The sequence below is a fragment of the Apteryx mantelli genome, chromosome 17 (genome assembly GCF_036417845.1).
Source record: "Apteryx mantelli isolate bAptMan1 chromosome 17, bAptMan1.hap1, whole genome shotgun sequence".
Classification (NCBI taxonomy): Eukaryota; Metazoa; Chordata; class Aves; order Apterygiformes; family Apterygidae; genus Apteryx; species Apteryx mantelli.
In genome coordinates, this window is record NC_089994.1 from 18,648,272 (window position 1) to 18,664,257 (window position 15,986).

General features: G+C 37.0%; 1 protein-coding gene across 1 annotated transcript in view; it reads left to right on the forward strand.

Moving 5' to 3' along the window:
- The first annotated feature begins 755 nt into the window (after positions 1 to 755).
- Positions 756 to 15,986, forward strand: part of KIAA1671 (KIAA1671 ortholog) — a 68,317-nt gene continuing 53,086 nt past the window's right edge. Inside the window, exons 1-4 of the mRNA XM_067307391.1 lie at positions 756 to 2,356; positions 4,078 to 4,171; positions 5,283 to 8,456; positions 9,153 to 9,275. Coding sequence (XP_067163492.1) covers positions 756 to 2,356; positions 4,078 to 4,171; positions 5,283 to 8,456; positions 9,153 to 9,275 — 4,992 coding nt within the window. The remainder of the gene's footprint in view (positions 2,357 to 4,077; positions 4,172 to 5,282; positions 8,457 to 9,152; positions 9,276 to 15,986) is intronic.

Sequence of the window (15,986 nt, forward strand, 5' to 3'; positions counted from 1 at the left end):
CACTTCAGGCATTAGATGATAATTTCTTTTTGATTCTTTAATAAGAGTTTGAAAATTAAACGTTCTTTTACTTTGCACAATTAAATCTGGTAGTTTTGTATTTTAAGGTGGGAGCCAGCTTGTTTCATTGAAATACTAAGGTTTTCTGTGTAGATCTAGGTGTGTGCTATGCCAGAATCTGAATGTTCTCTGCTTGTTTGCAGGAGAGGTCTGGTGCACAGCGCTGGAGTGATCGCTTTTCTTGTGTTCTTAATGGGATCTTGGCAAACTCTACTTTTCGCTATGAGAAGTGAATTGGCTCGTATAACTCAGTTGCAACAGAAAATGCAAATTATGGTAAGTGGGAGCAAAGCTTTTTGGAGCTTTGTAGAATACAAATTTGCAATTACAAATTAAACTATTTACATTGTTTAATTGTAGGCCTTAACTAAAAATAACAAATAACATTTTCAATCACTCTGATCTCTGAGGGTTTTTTTTGTATGAAAATATATACTCAATGTATCTCAATAGCTATTGATATTATAAAAAGGAATTGAGGTTTGTATATTAATATTGGGAACACTGCTTCTATTTTAAGATATGCTGTTTACAGCATATCACAAATGCCCCAAAATTTAAATGTAGCAACCTTTCAAATTAGAATTAGTTTATTTGATGTTCATGCTGACTCTACATCATACTTTTTGTCTTTTTTTGTAGATTTTTCTTCCTTGTTGGGTTTTTCCAATTCTGTTGAATGTGTAGTTACAACTATGGCAACAAAAGTAGAAATAAATTCTACTTTGGCATCTTTGACGACAGTACCTGACTTAAATGAAATCACGAATCAGGATAAATCACAGCGTGTGTATGTAAGTGTGCTTTCAGATGCAAATAACAAGACAAATGAACCTTCAGCATCACTGACTCTTGAAGAGAAGAGCAAATTCAAAAGTACTTTGAAATCTGCAACAATGCCGACACTAGGATCAAGGCCAAGACTTTTCCCAAAGCCTTTTTCTAAAGAGAAATCTTCGGAAACTTTTGCAAATGTAAAACCACCTGTTACGGCTTTCAGATCAAGTAATCTTATTAGAAAGGTTGCTGAAGAAACATCACCTGTTAAGATATTAAGTGGAAATGTTCCTCCATTAGTAGACCAAAAAGTAATTGAAAGTGAAAATAAGGCTAACAGTGAAGTAATCACAAATATGACTTTCTACACTGGTCCCAGTGCTAATACTGTCATCCTTTTTGAGACAGCTGGCATGGAGCAATCAAAGGTCAACCTGGCCCAAGGAAAAAGGGCTGCTGATGACCACAGAGTATTTAGTACTGTACAAACAAAAGAGCTTCAGTGTACTGCAAAACTTGAGAAACCATCTCAGCCATCTGAGACATCCAGGAAAGCGGAAGGATCTATTCATAGGCAAATATCACTTTCTTCCAATCCTAGGCCGGTCTCTTGGAACTCCCTCAAAACTCGTGGAAAGAAAGATGCTTATGAAGATATTACAGGGGAGAAAATCAATGACGACACAAACAATATCAACAGTAAAGTTGGTTTTTCTGATGTGCAGCAAAGGCTAAAACATAGACCTGTATCTGCTGTTTTTCTAGAATCGTTAAGAGATCAAAAACATCACGCAATGGAGCCTTCAGAGGAAAAATCTCCCACAGAGAAAGCCTGGGTTAGAAGACCAAGGCCTTTGTCCATGGACCTGACAGCTAAGTTTGAACATAAAGATCTTTCTTCCTGCAAAAAGACTTGCTCATCTCATGAGAGCAAGGAGAACGTATCTATAACTTATTTTACTGATGTGAGCTGTCATGAGCAGTCTGAAATGGGGCCAAAAAATGAAGAAATGGAATTTAATAGCAACAGTTCTAAAACAAACTTGAAGTGCAGTAGTCAGGACACTGGCATCCTGAATGATGGAAAGTACATATGGGAAACACCGCATAAATGTAAAAGTGAACAAATTGAGACAAAACCAGAAATAGTGACTAACTTGCATGGTTCTGAAAGAAGCTGTGAAACTAGTAGTGACAGCAAAACCAATAAGGAGGTGAAAAGATTGGATCAAAAGGAAACTTGTGTGTTTCTAGCTCATGAAAGCCCTGCAGCTTCCTCAGAAAAGGAGAACAGTATCAAAAGGGGTAGTGTTAAAAAACACATTAGCTTGTTTGCTTCAGAAAACCCCAGTACTCCAGTGGATGCAGAGCCTCTCCCATCAACTGCTGAGAGGGAAAACAGATACATGAACATCCAACAGAGAATCAAAGAACTGACAACAGAAAATACAGATGCTAAGCCAGGAAATCTGCGCAGGTCACTTCAGTCACGACCACTTTCTGCAGACTTAACAAAGATGTAGGTTTCGGAGAAGTTTTATTTAATCCTCTTAAAACTTCATCTCATTCACTAAAACTTGCTCATTCAGTAAGATACCTGCATATTTTGGTTCCATTCTGTGTAATTGTTCTTTATAATAGCAGTTTTTTTCCTTTCCAGTCTTATCCTTCACACCCGCCCCCAAAAGATCAAATTAAATATACCTTAACAACAGCTGCAAGAAATGTGCTGTCAGTAATGTGGCCTTTGCATGTTATTGTAACTGTATAGCTATTATTAAAGTTTCATGTATTTTGAAATCTTGAGGTGAAATGTTGTAGACTGCATACTTGCATATTTGTAGAAAGCAAAAAATAAGTTGAGATTCCTTGTTTTACTATGCTGTTTTGAATGTCCATCCTGTCATCCTCACAAAGTCTTTTTCTTCAGAATACTTCCGAATTATATTTTATTTGGCACAGCAGGGGCAGAAATGTTTACCATGTCTTTGACAGTGGTATAGAATATTAGGTTTTCAGCCAGACAGGAATCTTATTTCACTTTCATATCAAGGCTTAAAGATCTGTGGTGTGCATTCTTCCCAAGCTGTGGCAAGGGAGGAGGAAAGCATCATTTTTTTGGTAGAACAAGGCTTAAAAATTCAACAATTGCTCTTAACAGTGAGTAGGCAAGTACTGTACTATGTCCTAGTATACAGTACTAATTAATATAATAAAGACAACTGGCATGGGAGGAGTCAGGAGGGTTATAGTGGCATATGATCCTGTTTCAGGGTGGACTGTGTAACTGAAATGTACCTGTCCTGGTACACTTCTCTTATAAACCAGTGAGTCTTTCTGCTTCATGAGATGCACTTTCTCTTTTGGGTTCAGAAATTGTTGGTTTTCAGAACTTGCTCTGCCAGTTATAGAAACCTCTGTGTTTCCAGTGATGTAAATCAAAATCTTGCAACCTCTGTTTCTGAAGGTCCTTTCTGATGTTTTGGAGCAGTGTTATTAGAGCAATATGAGACCTGCTGATTGTTAGATATATTTAAAAAAAAAAAAAAAAAAGCTTTCCAATGAAAAGATATTTGGACCAATATAAAATATATTTTCTCAGTATAAAGTTGGATAACTGCTAATTCATAATCATTAGGATTTATGTTTGTGACATGCATAAGAGCTGGAGATGGTATTGCAAAGTGCATTAAGCACAGTCTGAGGCCACAGGGCAGGGCCTTAGGCTAACCTGGATACCTCATGTTCTGTATGTGATGAAAAAGGGGTAAGGACAGAGGAGTAATGCTTTTTTTGATAGTGTAACGGAAGTGTATTTCACATAATGAATACAGCAAACATTGGGATAAAAGGATCTACTGTAGGGATTGTGGAATAGTATAATTCTTCAGCAAACCTTGTTTTTTTGACATTGTGATGGGAATAAAGAGAAGAAATGCAACTGAGACATGAGAATATCTTTTTTTATTATTTTGCCACATTATGGTTCTCTAAAGTTTTATATTATACAATAAGTTGCATAACAATTTTTCATGAAACAACAATCCTTTGGTTTTGATACAATAAAACCACTGAATACAGTTAATTGAAATATGAAATAATGCCATTTCTCCTTTAAGAAATATAATTGATTGGATATTTTTTAATGATATGAAATAATATATAATTGATCTGCTTTGGGAGGAAGCATACTTGTCAACTAACTGGAACTGAAAGAAATAATAGAAGTTTTTGTCTTAGGTTTTCAAGTCCAACATCAACCAGTGAAGTCAAGCCAGAGAAACCTGTCGAAATAAGAAATGACTCTACCAATGAAATGCAAGAAAATCAAAAAGTAAGAAAATGGCATCAGTCGATGTAATCTCCAGATAGGTTTTCATGTAGAGCGTATATGCACTATACTCTGTCCTATGTGTCTTTATCAATCAGTGACTTTAAAATGGGCATTGAGAGTATTAAAAATGGTATAATCCTAATAGGCTTACTTGGATAATTCTATCTTTAGGACACGCTGATAAAGTATGGGAGTATCGTGTCTGCGTTGAGTCTTTAAAAAGCTGTATTTGCATACTCTTAAATGCATGCAGCAGTATAGACAAAAATAATGTTATGTTTGCTATTTTAATGGAACTTCTAGCGTATAAAACCCTGTAGTGAACAGACTATGGCTGTTGTGGTTCTGTGCAGTGATTGTCCTTAATTCTCTCCAAGTGCAGCATTAGTACTGTAGTGCATTTCCATCCAAGTCGCAACTGTGTATTAAATGCTTGCTGTATGTTTCATGTCAATCTCCGAAGACAAGTCATTTAACTCTGAAGTTTTGGACATACGGAAATATACAGAAAATTGTAGTCTGTTGAAAAAGCTGATATGCTGTCTTTGTTTCTAAGTAAAACTTTGGTGTTGCAAAATGTAACCTTGCTGTTGACACTTCTTAGTATTGTTAAATGGGAACTTTATGTAGTTTTAAGGGTATTCCTTGAGAGTCCTCACAGCTGTGCCTTTTTTTTCTCCGGTCTAGGTTTGAGATAAGAATATGTGGTAAGGAAGCTAACAGTTTGATACAAAGTTTTAGTAGGTTAATTTCATTTTAAAGACAACTAACTTGTTTTTAAATCTTCAATTAATGCAAGTGCTGTTTTCAGAATCTGTCAATAAAGCAGGATTAAAAACATTCCAGTGCTCTGCATAGAAAAATATAGGCTCTCCATACACTTCTTATATCTTGTATTAAAAGTAAAAATCAAGTTGAGATACTCTGCTGTAACAGAGATTTAGACTGGAGTTATACATCTGCTGCTTAGGTTGTTTTTGTCTTGATGGATTTTGTGTTTAGAGAACAAGGGTGTGTTTAACTTGTGCATGTTGTGTTGCACAGAGTAGGTGGTACATAGTTTATTTAAAAGATATATAACAAACCTAACTGTTGAATTTTCTTGTTCCAGAGTAAGCAGATCAAGCTTCTGCATGGCACAGATTTCACTGAAGCATATGCTGTTGGGAATCATTGGAAACCCCGGCAGATTTTAAAACTAACAAATAAAACTGATCAGACAGAAACAAAAGGAAACGTCCTTGGAGACAGCCAGCATTTTTCTCTGCAAAGTGAAAATTCTGTCTTGTTCACAAGCAGCTTTGAAAAAAAATTAAAACCAACCACGGTTATGGAAAAGACCTATGTTAAAACTGTCCGAGCCACCATGTTTGACCATAATGTTCAGAGACATAATGTTGCTGCTGGTCATTCTGGAATTGATTCTGCACTGAAGATGAATAATGAGCTTGAAGGAAAGCATGATGTGGTGACTTTGGGGCATAACAGAGGATCACAGGTGGGAGAAGTAGTGGAGGAGACAACTAGTATAAAGCAGTATCACAAACAGTCTCATTCATCAAAACATATAGCAGATATAGAAAAAAGTGGAAAACCAGCTTGTTCAAATGAAGGCAAGAAAATGACTCAGGCAATTCTATTAGAAAAATCTGCTGTTGAGAAAAGTGAAAAACACACTCCTAAAAACGCAGAAGACTCTCTTACTTACCAAAGAATAGAGCCAAGATACGAAATCTTCCAGACATTTGGTGAAAGAGCACTTAATGAAGCCATTACAATGGCTCCTGAAAAAAAGGCTGTGACACTCAGAACTAGAAAATCATCTGTGAAAGAGAAGAAAAATGATGGGGATGTTTTACACACTGATCAGCCAGCCAGGCTAAATAATAAAACTGACTACTTGAAAGAAGGTAGTATTATTTCAGAAACTAAAGATACAAAAGCTTTTCCAAGCAGGTTTACTTTTAAAGAACCTAATGATTTTTTCCCCAGTGGATGTGCTGAAAAGAAAAAAGACTCTGGTAAACCTGAAACTGATCCGATATTAATAGCAGAGAAAATACATTATTCTACAGACAAAAGTAAATGCTTGGGAATAAAGGAACAAATGAATAAACTACATTCTGAAGTTAAAAATGAAGAGAGTGAAGTCTCTTCCATAGACAGAACAGAGAGGCCTAATGTGACGAAATACTCTTCTGAGAAAAGGAGCGTAAGACCAGGCAGGACAGATAACCCTGAATTCAGAGCCAACTTTGGTCATGAAGTTATTTTAACCAGTGTAAATAAACATGGGTCCCAGTCTTCATCAGTGCTTTCAAGTGGACAAGTATGTAAATCTTCCAGTAGCCACCATCCTGATATGGAAGTACTAACCATTAGTAATGAAGAATCTAGAGCCTTGGATTTAAAGAAATGTCTAGATTCAAAGAGCGTAGAACAAAGCTTTAGTTTAGATAGTATAGCACATGAAAACAGAGATAAATTCAGAGTAACGGAACCAGAGGAAAAGGTCAGGAGAACCAAAAGTAGCATTGCAGACTTGAAAATTTCAGAAAGATGGAGAAGGAAGACCTTGCCTCAGGATTCTATCAAGACAGAAGAAGTTGGCTTGCTCACTCCTGAGAGTATCAAAAGGCTGAATAGGACAGATTCATTGCAATTGGAAGAAGGTTCAGTTAAAAAGAGAAGTAAAAAAAGCAAAGAAGGAATGGAAGGAAATGAGGCAAACCAAACTGTTCTTGGCAGTCCTGACGATTACTTGAAAAATCAGAGTGCTGCTTTTGAACCAAAGGTAACTTATTTTGCAGTTACTTATCAGGTTCCTGGTGACAAGAAAGAGAAAAGCTTTGGTACTCCTAGTGCAAGTGAAACTAGTAAAATTTCTCCATCAAGTGAAGTAGTAACAACAAATTTGGACCCTATTTTTTCCAAAAGGTCCAAACCTGTATTACAGCAACCAAATAAAAATATAACACATACAAATTGTAGAGAAGACTCACGAGATGTATATATTAATAAGGATTGGGTCAAAGAGGAAGAAAAAAATGAAGTTAACTTTTCCAAAAACATTGCATTCACTAATTTTCAAGTATCTGGGAAAGATAACCAAAAGTATCATGAAAGAAGTCTGGATTCTTCTAAAGAGAAAATTATAGATGTTGATGCTTTCCTGTTAAAACAGGACCTGGAAAATACACCTCAAACTGATCTCAAAAGTAGTGGAAGAAGGTTCCTTTCTTACCAGGTACCCAGAACCCCCCTAGATTTTACACAGTTACGGAAAAACTATAGTGAAATTAATTACGATTTATCTAGAGGGAAGGTTGAGCATGGTTATAGGTCGCGAATTCTTGATATTGATGCACTTATGGCAGAATATAAAGAAGAACCGGTGATTCAGGACAAGCTCCCTGAAGACCACAGTTTATTTAATAGGGAGTTACCAAAGAACAAAAGAAATGTGTCAGATTGGACTTACTCCTATAGTTGGAAAGAGAGGAAGGGATCAGATCACTATTCTGTTAAAAACAAACAAGGTGACCAGGCAGAAGAGTACAACAGGCCAGAGAAATTAATCCTAAATGAAAAGAACAGTGAGAAACTGGAATCCTGTGGCCCTGAATTTGATAAGCAGAAGTCCAAAGACAGAAAGTTCAGCCCTCCTTACTGGGGAAATCCCGGCAGCTTGTTTTCAGATAAGTTTGTAAATTCACCTGTGGAGTTCAACAGAAAAAAAACCTTCATCACTGACGAAGATCAAGAAGTGAACTTAACTTCCAAGCAACAAAGTTCAACATTTGCAAATGATGAGGTACAGCCTACAAATGCAGTTGGTACAGGCCAAAAGTTGGAAATTAATTTGGCTTCTAAGTTGTCTGTAAAGGCTGATGTTGGCCAATTACAGAAGAAGTTGGTCACAAAAGAACAGTTCTTGGAGGTGGCTCCAAAAGGTGAGTGGAGCAAAGGTATAACAAGGAGCTTTGTAACTAAGAACAAAGACGATGCAAATAAGACATCATGTGACAATGACTTTTCCAATGTGAAGAGTAAAACTGATTGGAAAAACTACACATCTACTTTAGGAGATGCACCACCAGATTTAAGACGATCCTATTCAGAAAAGAGCTGCCAAGGAAAAGACAATGTACCACTTATGAAAGAAGCAAGGGGAAGAAAGGATCTATATCGATTCAGACAGAGCTTCCCACCGGAAAGTATGGAAAATGGGTGGGAGAAAAAGACGTCATCTCAATCGGAATCTTTCTTCCATGAAGATAAAAAGGTATTACAAAATGGTATTTAAGTACTTCCTGTAACTAAAATTGAAAGTGAAGAAAGTGTGTTAGATCTGATTTTGCTGCCAGTAAGCACATGTGGAGAGGCATATCTGTTAGATACAGAGGACAACTTTTTTTTTCTTTCTTTTTAATGGAATTTATTTCCTTTGGGGCTGCGTTTGCTTGAGCAATCTCTATTGTAATAGATGACTAGACCTTTCTGTTTTAAGTGTATAAATATGTATTGACATTCCACAAAAAAAGCTTTAAAGATGCCTACATACTGTATTGCTAATGCTGTGAACGCTAATGTGGTAAATTCTTAAGTTTGCAGCTTTATAATTGTTTGAAAAGAACTAGTTTGTATTTATTTTGCAAGTAGTAAACAGTGATCTTTGGTGTTTTTTTTTTTTTTTCCCCTTTTTTTCCCTGAAGCAAGCAACGTTTTCATTAGGTGAATGGTCCTCATTTGTACCTGCAACTTTGTTGCTGACTGATGTGGGTTAAATGCATGTGGTTCTCCTGGCACAATGACACATCAATGCATATGACAATCATTTGGATATTGATGGGAATAATGCTTTTCTCTGTTTTGCTGTTTCAACTTTAAACTTCCTCCCTTTTCATTGAAAAGGGCTTATTTATATATGTATGTATGCGTATGTATATATAATATATATATATGTAACTTTTTTAAACAGGCTTCTGGAAAAGTGTGGACCAAGCACAGTTCAGAAAAAGCAGATGGAACAGACTTTACATTGGTTTCTATTCAGAGAAGAAGCCATAGTTTTTATAAAGACAGAAGGGCAGATAACTGGACGGTATGTTATTTTGGAGGAGGTTCTTGGGTAGGGGGGAGATAGGGAGCTGCAGTTTGGCTTATTCCATTCAGGGTAGCTGTGATAGAAAGTACGTGGCTTTCTAGCAGAAGGAGCAGGTGGACTTCCTGTGAAGTCTAGCTAGCCAAGAACCCTTTTTCGCTGGCATTGCACCACGCTGGTTTATGCCAAATCTTCCAACATATATGAACAAGCTGCATGATTAATTCCTTTTCTTCCTAACAAAGAGTTTTCATCTTGAACTCTTAACACATGGGATAAAGTCATTATATTTTTTGCTTGTTTCTCAGCTTGAATGATGAAAATTGCTTAAAGCAATTTTTTTCTGGAAAATTGTTGCAGACAAATAGAACCATGTCATAGTCTGAAAAATGATGGATTTAATTTTCTTTCCGCAGGCAACACACAAGCTGCTAGTTATGTGAAGGATCACACCAGACTTGATAGTCTGGCTTGTTTCTGTAATATGTTTACTTTTGGGGTAAATTCCCACTAACATGATATTCTCCTAAGCTGCAGAAGGACTTCCTGGCTTAGCCCACTGATATATTTTATATTAGGAAACAGTTAACATCCTACATCCTGATGTTGTTTTGAAATATAAAGCAAAGATCTGGGTCTTCCAAAAGTTGCACTGTAACTGAAACAGCAGTATTTTCTGTGGGAAAATACAGGATTTGTAAAATGTATCAGCAACACAACTCTCTCATTTTAAGAGAAACACTGCTGCTGCCGTGAGATCCTTCCTTGCTGGAAGGAGCTGTTCGGAGCCACTGCGCGTGCTGTGCCTTTTGTAACACTGCTGTACCTAGAAACTGTTTTTGATATACTAAAATAATACTGTAGTCACTTCAGAGTGCACTTGGCTTCTCTTTCATAATTCTAAATATATATATTTGTAGCTTTTGAAAATCTGTATTTCCCACGTTTTCTCAAAATTGCCCCACTCGTGTGAATAAGGGGGAACTGCAAGGTGTCCCGGGAGCAGACTGCTGGGTCCTCTCGGCTGCAGCATCCTCTCGTGGTGGCCGAGCGCGTTGCCGTGCCAGAGCCGCTGTTCACCGCTCTCTAATAGAAAACAGTCAAAAAGACCCCACTGCCCCCGTCAGCACCTTTCGTTCTTTACCTTCTGGTGAAGAAGGGAGAAACAAAATGACTTCTGATAGTCTATAAGGATTTTGTAAGCAAGTCTCCTAATAGGAATTTTGGGAGCAGGTTCGTACGGTTAAAACTTATTCTTAAATCTTCCCAAAAGGTATCCAAGGGCTGATATCCTTACCTGTCTGGTCTTTTGAGTTCTTAGAACGGACTTCAGATTGAACGTTCATCCGAGTGGGAGTCTGCATCATTCAAGGATGGAATAATAACTGTCAATTCTGTAAAAAAAAATAAATAAAAATTCAAGGATATAGAGGGTCTAAGATATCTGTTTTCAGGGTAGAAGATGAGGGGCAAAATGTGCCGTAAACATCAGAAATAGCATTGGCACAATAGAACTACTTATGTAGTACACTCAGATAAATATGAGGTTACTTGGAAAAAATCTTTGATTTCATTGTATACCTTGAAATAGGGACGGAAGACTGCATGTGGTGTGGGTTTGTTTTTGTGTGTTTTTTTTTTTTTTTTTGTAAGTAGGGCTTAAGTGTCCAGCTTCCACAGAAATGCAGTAGGATCTGAGTGCTTTACTCCTTCGTATTGGTTTAAACAGCCTAGTTGTGGTGTATTTTTGCTCTCCAGTGCCGTGGTAGCGAAAAAGGTCGCCTGTCCTTTGCACCTATAAACTGTGAGCGAGCAGGGGCAGAGACCTGCTTTTTACATGCATTCATGAGACTGATAACTCACTTTACTTCCGTGTTTTCAAAAACACGGAAAAAAACCCGCATGGATTATTTCACAGTCAGTCTCTTCATTTATTTAAGTGAAGACTAAAAGATTTTCTGGAAGATGTACTTTCATGAAACGGAAATTGCTGGGCTTATTGGGAGTGAGCAGGCTCTGTGATACACAGGCTGTCACGTAGATTATATAATAACTGAAACATTTCTTCTGGCACTAAGGTTAATATCTTTGTGCTCGTTTGAAGAAAATACAAAGACTTTTGCCATGTAGTAAGTTTTCGTATCAGTATGTTTCAATACCTCCCTCTGGTGGAGCAGAGAGGTTGTCACTGCGTGCGACTGGGCGAATCCTGCAGGTCAAGATTTGTCTGCAGGAGAATCAAACGTCACTTTTTTTTTTTCCTTTGAATTTGAATAGAATCTGTATTCTACTTAAAACACCTTTCAGTTTAGGAATAGAAGGAAACTAAACTGCCACTGTTTTGTTTGAACAGTTTCCAGTGTACCTGTTAATGGTGAAGCAATCTGCTTTTTCTTGTAGCATAGTGACTAAAATACGCTACAGTACATGTCCCTAGTCACTACAGTCTTCTCAAGATAGCTTTCTCTTTCTAAGGAGACTGTAGTGCTCAAATAAAGAGACAAATGAGCTTGTTACTGTTATTGTAGAGTGAGAGGTAGCACATCCGGTTTAATTGTCCAGTGTTCTTTGATCTTTGAAAAAACAATTTAAATTAATATGCATTTGTTGCATTAATTGCATTGTTATTTCACATCTGCCTATGATGCAAACAACTGCTACTCGAGGGAAATTTTCTATGACAGTAAATGAGCTAGATTCTTACGGATGCACACAGCTGTAGCAAGAACAATGTGTAATAGCATAATTTTACTTCTGAATAAGTGATTTTTTTTTGTGTTTATATTCTAGGGATTCTACTTTCCAATGATCTTACTTTTAAAAATATTATGTAGGACCTATTTGAAATCAAACAGTTACAATATAAAACTGATATGGGACTGGTGGTGAAACTGTGAGGAATGATACTCTTAAGAGTAAATACTCATCTGGACTGTGTTTTTTGGCTCTTGAGAATTTGTATTGCTTAAAAGCAGAATTAGGCTGTTATAAAAATTCCACCATTATGGCTAGACTTTCATCATCTGTGACATTACTATGGATGATGCTTTTCTCTGTATGCCTTTGCAAAGAAAATTATAAGATTTGTAAATATTGCAAGGCTGGTAAAGCATCATGGATTTCAAAGAGGTGATGTTCCTAATGGAAGGAAAAGGTATTTTGTACTTACAGCAGCATCTTCAAGACTTTACTCCGTTCAAAGACTATGGTAAATTAATGGACAGTGAACATATCTTACTATCCATGGCTTATATGCCATAGTTTGAGGAAGAAGTGGGCGACAACGTCTCTGTGTACTTTGACAAGTTACATGTTCCGCAGCCTGAAATGTTTTTCTCCCCCATGAATAACGGAAATCTGTTAGTTTGGAACAACTGAAGTTTCCTCCCTATTGTGACATTTGCATTTTAATATGATGGTCTTTGAGACTGCAGAGATGTAATGTTTTAAAACCTTTGAACTGAGGAGATTTGGAGACTCTCAGATTTATCTGAGACTATGTTGCTCTGAGCTCAGTACCTTTACAGGTCTCATGTACTGAAAAGCATATTATGATCTGCAAAACTATTACTGTATGGACAGACAGAGGCTTTAGCATTCTTTTCAGCTACCTTTTGTTGAGATGTTTGGCAGCTGCCTCCTCCCATAGGAATGAGTCAGATGGCCACGATCCTTGAAGTTAGGACCTGAAATGCGCTTCTGCTGTCTAGAGTGCATGAGTGACAAGGATATAGATCACAGCAAAGCAAATTCTTCTGGTTTAGAATTTCTGTACAGAATATTTTCTTCATGGTACATGGAGTTTAGAATAAATTTATGATCATAAACTTCACCATTTTTAATGTATTAACATGAGACTGTGTTATAAATATTACTGCTAACTCTAGCTTAGTACTTAAACTCCTTTATATTCCAGCATAGGATTTTTTTTTTCCCTCTTCCCCCTTTAATATATCTTAATTCTAGTAAAGAAGGAAATAGCTTATGATTTAAAGACAGTCACCTAATAGGGAATTAAGGAAAAGAATGTAAGTTATGGAAATAAATAATTTGCTGTTTGATTCTCTAGATTTAACAGTATCAACAAGAAAAACCCTTTCCCTGCCCCTGTAAAAATATTTACTCCATCATGAAATCAAATACTCCTGTTCATACCTTGTGCTTTGGCCCTGCCTACATCACAGTATGGGTCTAAAAATAAAGTTGGTCTCCTTCTCCTGCTTGGTCTTGACAACTGGGATTTTAGCTCATAGAGCTGGCTGCAAATCTATCAGAATCTGTTGTAGCAGCCACTTTCACAGACAGCTTGTTTGTATGGTTTACTGTCAAGTCCTAGACTGCCAGAAGGTTCTTTTGCTGTAGACTTTGCATGTAATTTCAGGGACGGTGAGTCTCTGACTGTTGTGGCTATCTGTAAAATAAGGATGCTCTCTGTTTTTGTAGACTGTTGTAAGACCTAGGGCATGTTAAATAGTTCGGACTCCTCTAAAAGGTAGTATAACTGCAAAGTGTTATGGTAAGTCACTTGAATTTCACAAGACTCTTTCAAATATTGTCTTTCATAACTTGTGATGGTTCCATTACAGCTGACATAGGTCTGTAATTCTGTGACATTAGGTCACAAACCTCAATTTCTGGTTAGTCATCAAGACTGATATGAGTCTTATGAATTAAAAAAATCAATGAATTTGTGATGTGGCTCATCCCCAAAATAGAAGCTGTTGCTCTTTCCCTATAGGGTTTAGTGCCTTGCTCCTTCACCTGGAAGAGCAGCTCTAAAGGAACTGTAGCTTGTAACCAAATTGCTGGTTGATACTGGAACTTGTGTAAGTAGGAATCTTTTCGAAGTCTCTGGTTATATATTTGTTGATGGCCCATTTTGTTTCTTCCTTTGGTGAGGAAAACTCCTCTCTCTGATGCAGTGATATAAAGATAGACTTATTTGAGACTGTAATGTGTGGGTGGGAAGGGATTAAGAAAATCATGAGCTGACTCTTAGAAATGTTTTGGAAATGCACTGTAAGGGAGAGAAGATAAACATTTTATAAATATGTGCAGATGAATTTGTACTTCAGTTTGTCATGAATCGTAACTAAAACCGGCTGAGGATGTCTCTCTCCTGCCCATTGAAAAGCAAGTGTTGTCAGCTTCTAATTATATAAAGCCTTTAATATTGATAGTTCTGTTAGCCTAAAAATTAAATCAGCCTTAAAAAATCGAAAGAATGCATCAGCTTTACAAGATCTTATAGGTGATGATGAGAAAGCTAAGAGTATTTTGCTTACACATCTGGTACCAAAATTTCAAGTGAAGGAGACTGTAGAGTTCTGGAGAGCTGGTTGAAGTCCCAGACACGCTGCCCTGCCCTGGGAGATGGGGAGTGTGGAGAACGCTGGCAGGAGATGGCAAAGGCAGCCGGGGAGCCTCCCAGGACAGGCTGCTGTCAAATAGCTTTTCTCCTTTTTTTTTAAAAAAAAAAAAAAAAAGAACATGGGTCAAAAAAGTGAAAACAGCTAGAAATTTCATTATTCCAGTTTGTGCTCTTCATAAAATACCTACCATTACATGGTCATTTAGCTCTGCTTCCCATTTTTAAAACCCGCCCTGAAGAGAATGACTGAGTGCTGATTAATAACTTAGTTTGTCCAGGTTTTTTTTCCCTTTTTTGGTAGTATTCATTTGCTGGGAGCTTTCCAGTAGTATATAAAAAGACACTTTGTCATGCCTGTTGCTTTCTTGTTCACAAAAGACATTTTTATTTTAAAAGCAGGAGCTTTTCTTTCATGTTTTTTTTTTTCTTGTTACAGAAAAAATAAGGTCAGCCAGCAATCCAGACAACTGTGGTGGCGTTAATAGCGTTTCATAACCCCGGCCTCCAAAACGGAGTGCTTTTAGAAGCTTCTTTCTCCTTCCGAATGAAGGGCTTTTTAGTGTGAAACCCAAAGTGCTATTATTAGTTCTAGACTAACACATTACGGATTAACTATATTGGAAAACTGAGCAGTTAGACGCTAAATAACAAGTGGTTAAGTCACATGGCTTCAGTAGCTCAGCTACTGCTTATAAGTAGCCACAGCATCCGTTAAAGGCACAGAGCTCAGTGTCGAAACGTAGACGCAGATAAACAGACATCGTACATTATTCATGTTGCCTTTAATTGCTCTGGTCGGCTTTTAACTCCTGCTGGAGGAGGGGAAGAGTGGGGAGACCGAATCTAACAACGATGGTTTTGCATTAGCTTTGTGCTTCGGAAGAATGGAGTACTATTACTGTCCACGTTTGTTAAAATTTCTGCAATACTTGTGGGTAAGTGTATTCTTTAATGTGATTGCACTTACCAAGTTGGACATTTTTAACTGTTCTCAAAAATCCTGAGATTATTCATATGTAGTAATGACTTTGCTTTGCAGTTTCTTTTTGATCTTTCTGAAGAGTAACATTAAAATTTGGGGATTTACTTTGTGTAAGAAAGGATATTTTATCTTCAATACTCACTTAGAAAGCAGAGACTGCAGAATATTTAAATATGAGTAACAAACTCTTAATAACTGGATTTTCTTCCTTGTTTATATCTAACCTTACAAGTTGTATTTTGCTCACTGCATATTAGCAGCATTCCTCCTTGTCTGTTTGAAAGCTCTCCATGGACTGTGAAGATTGCTGTTTTTGAAAATATTCCTACCCCTGGTGACAACTAGAGCTGCTTACTAT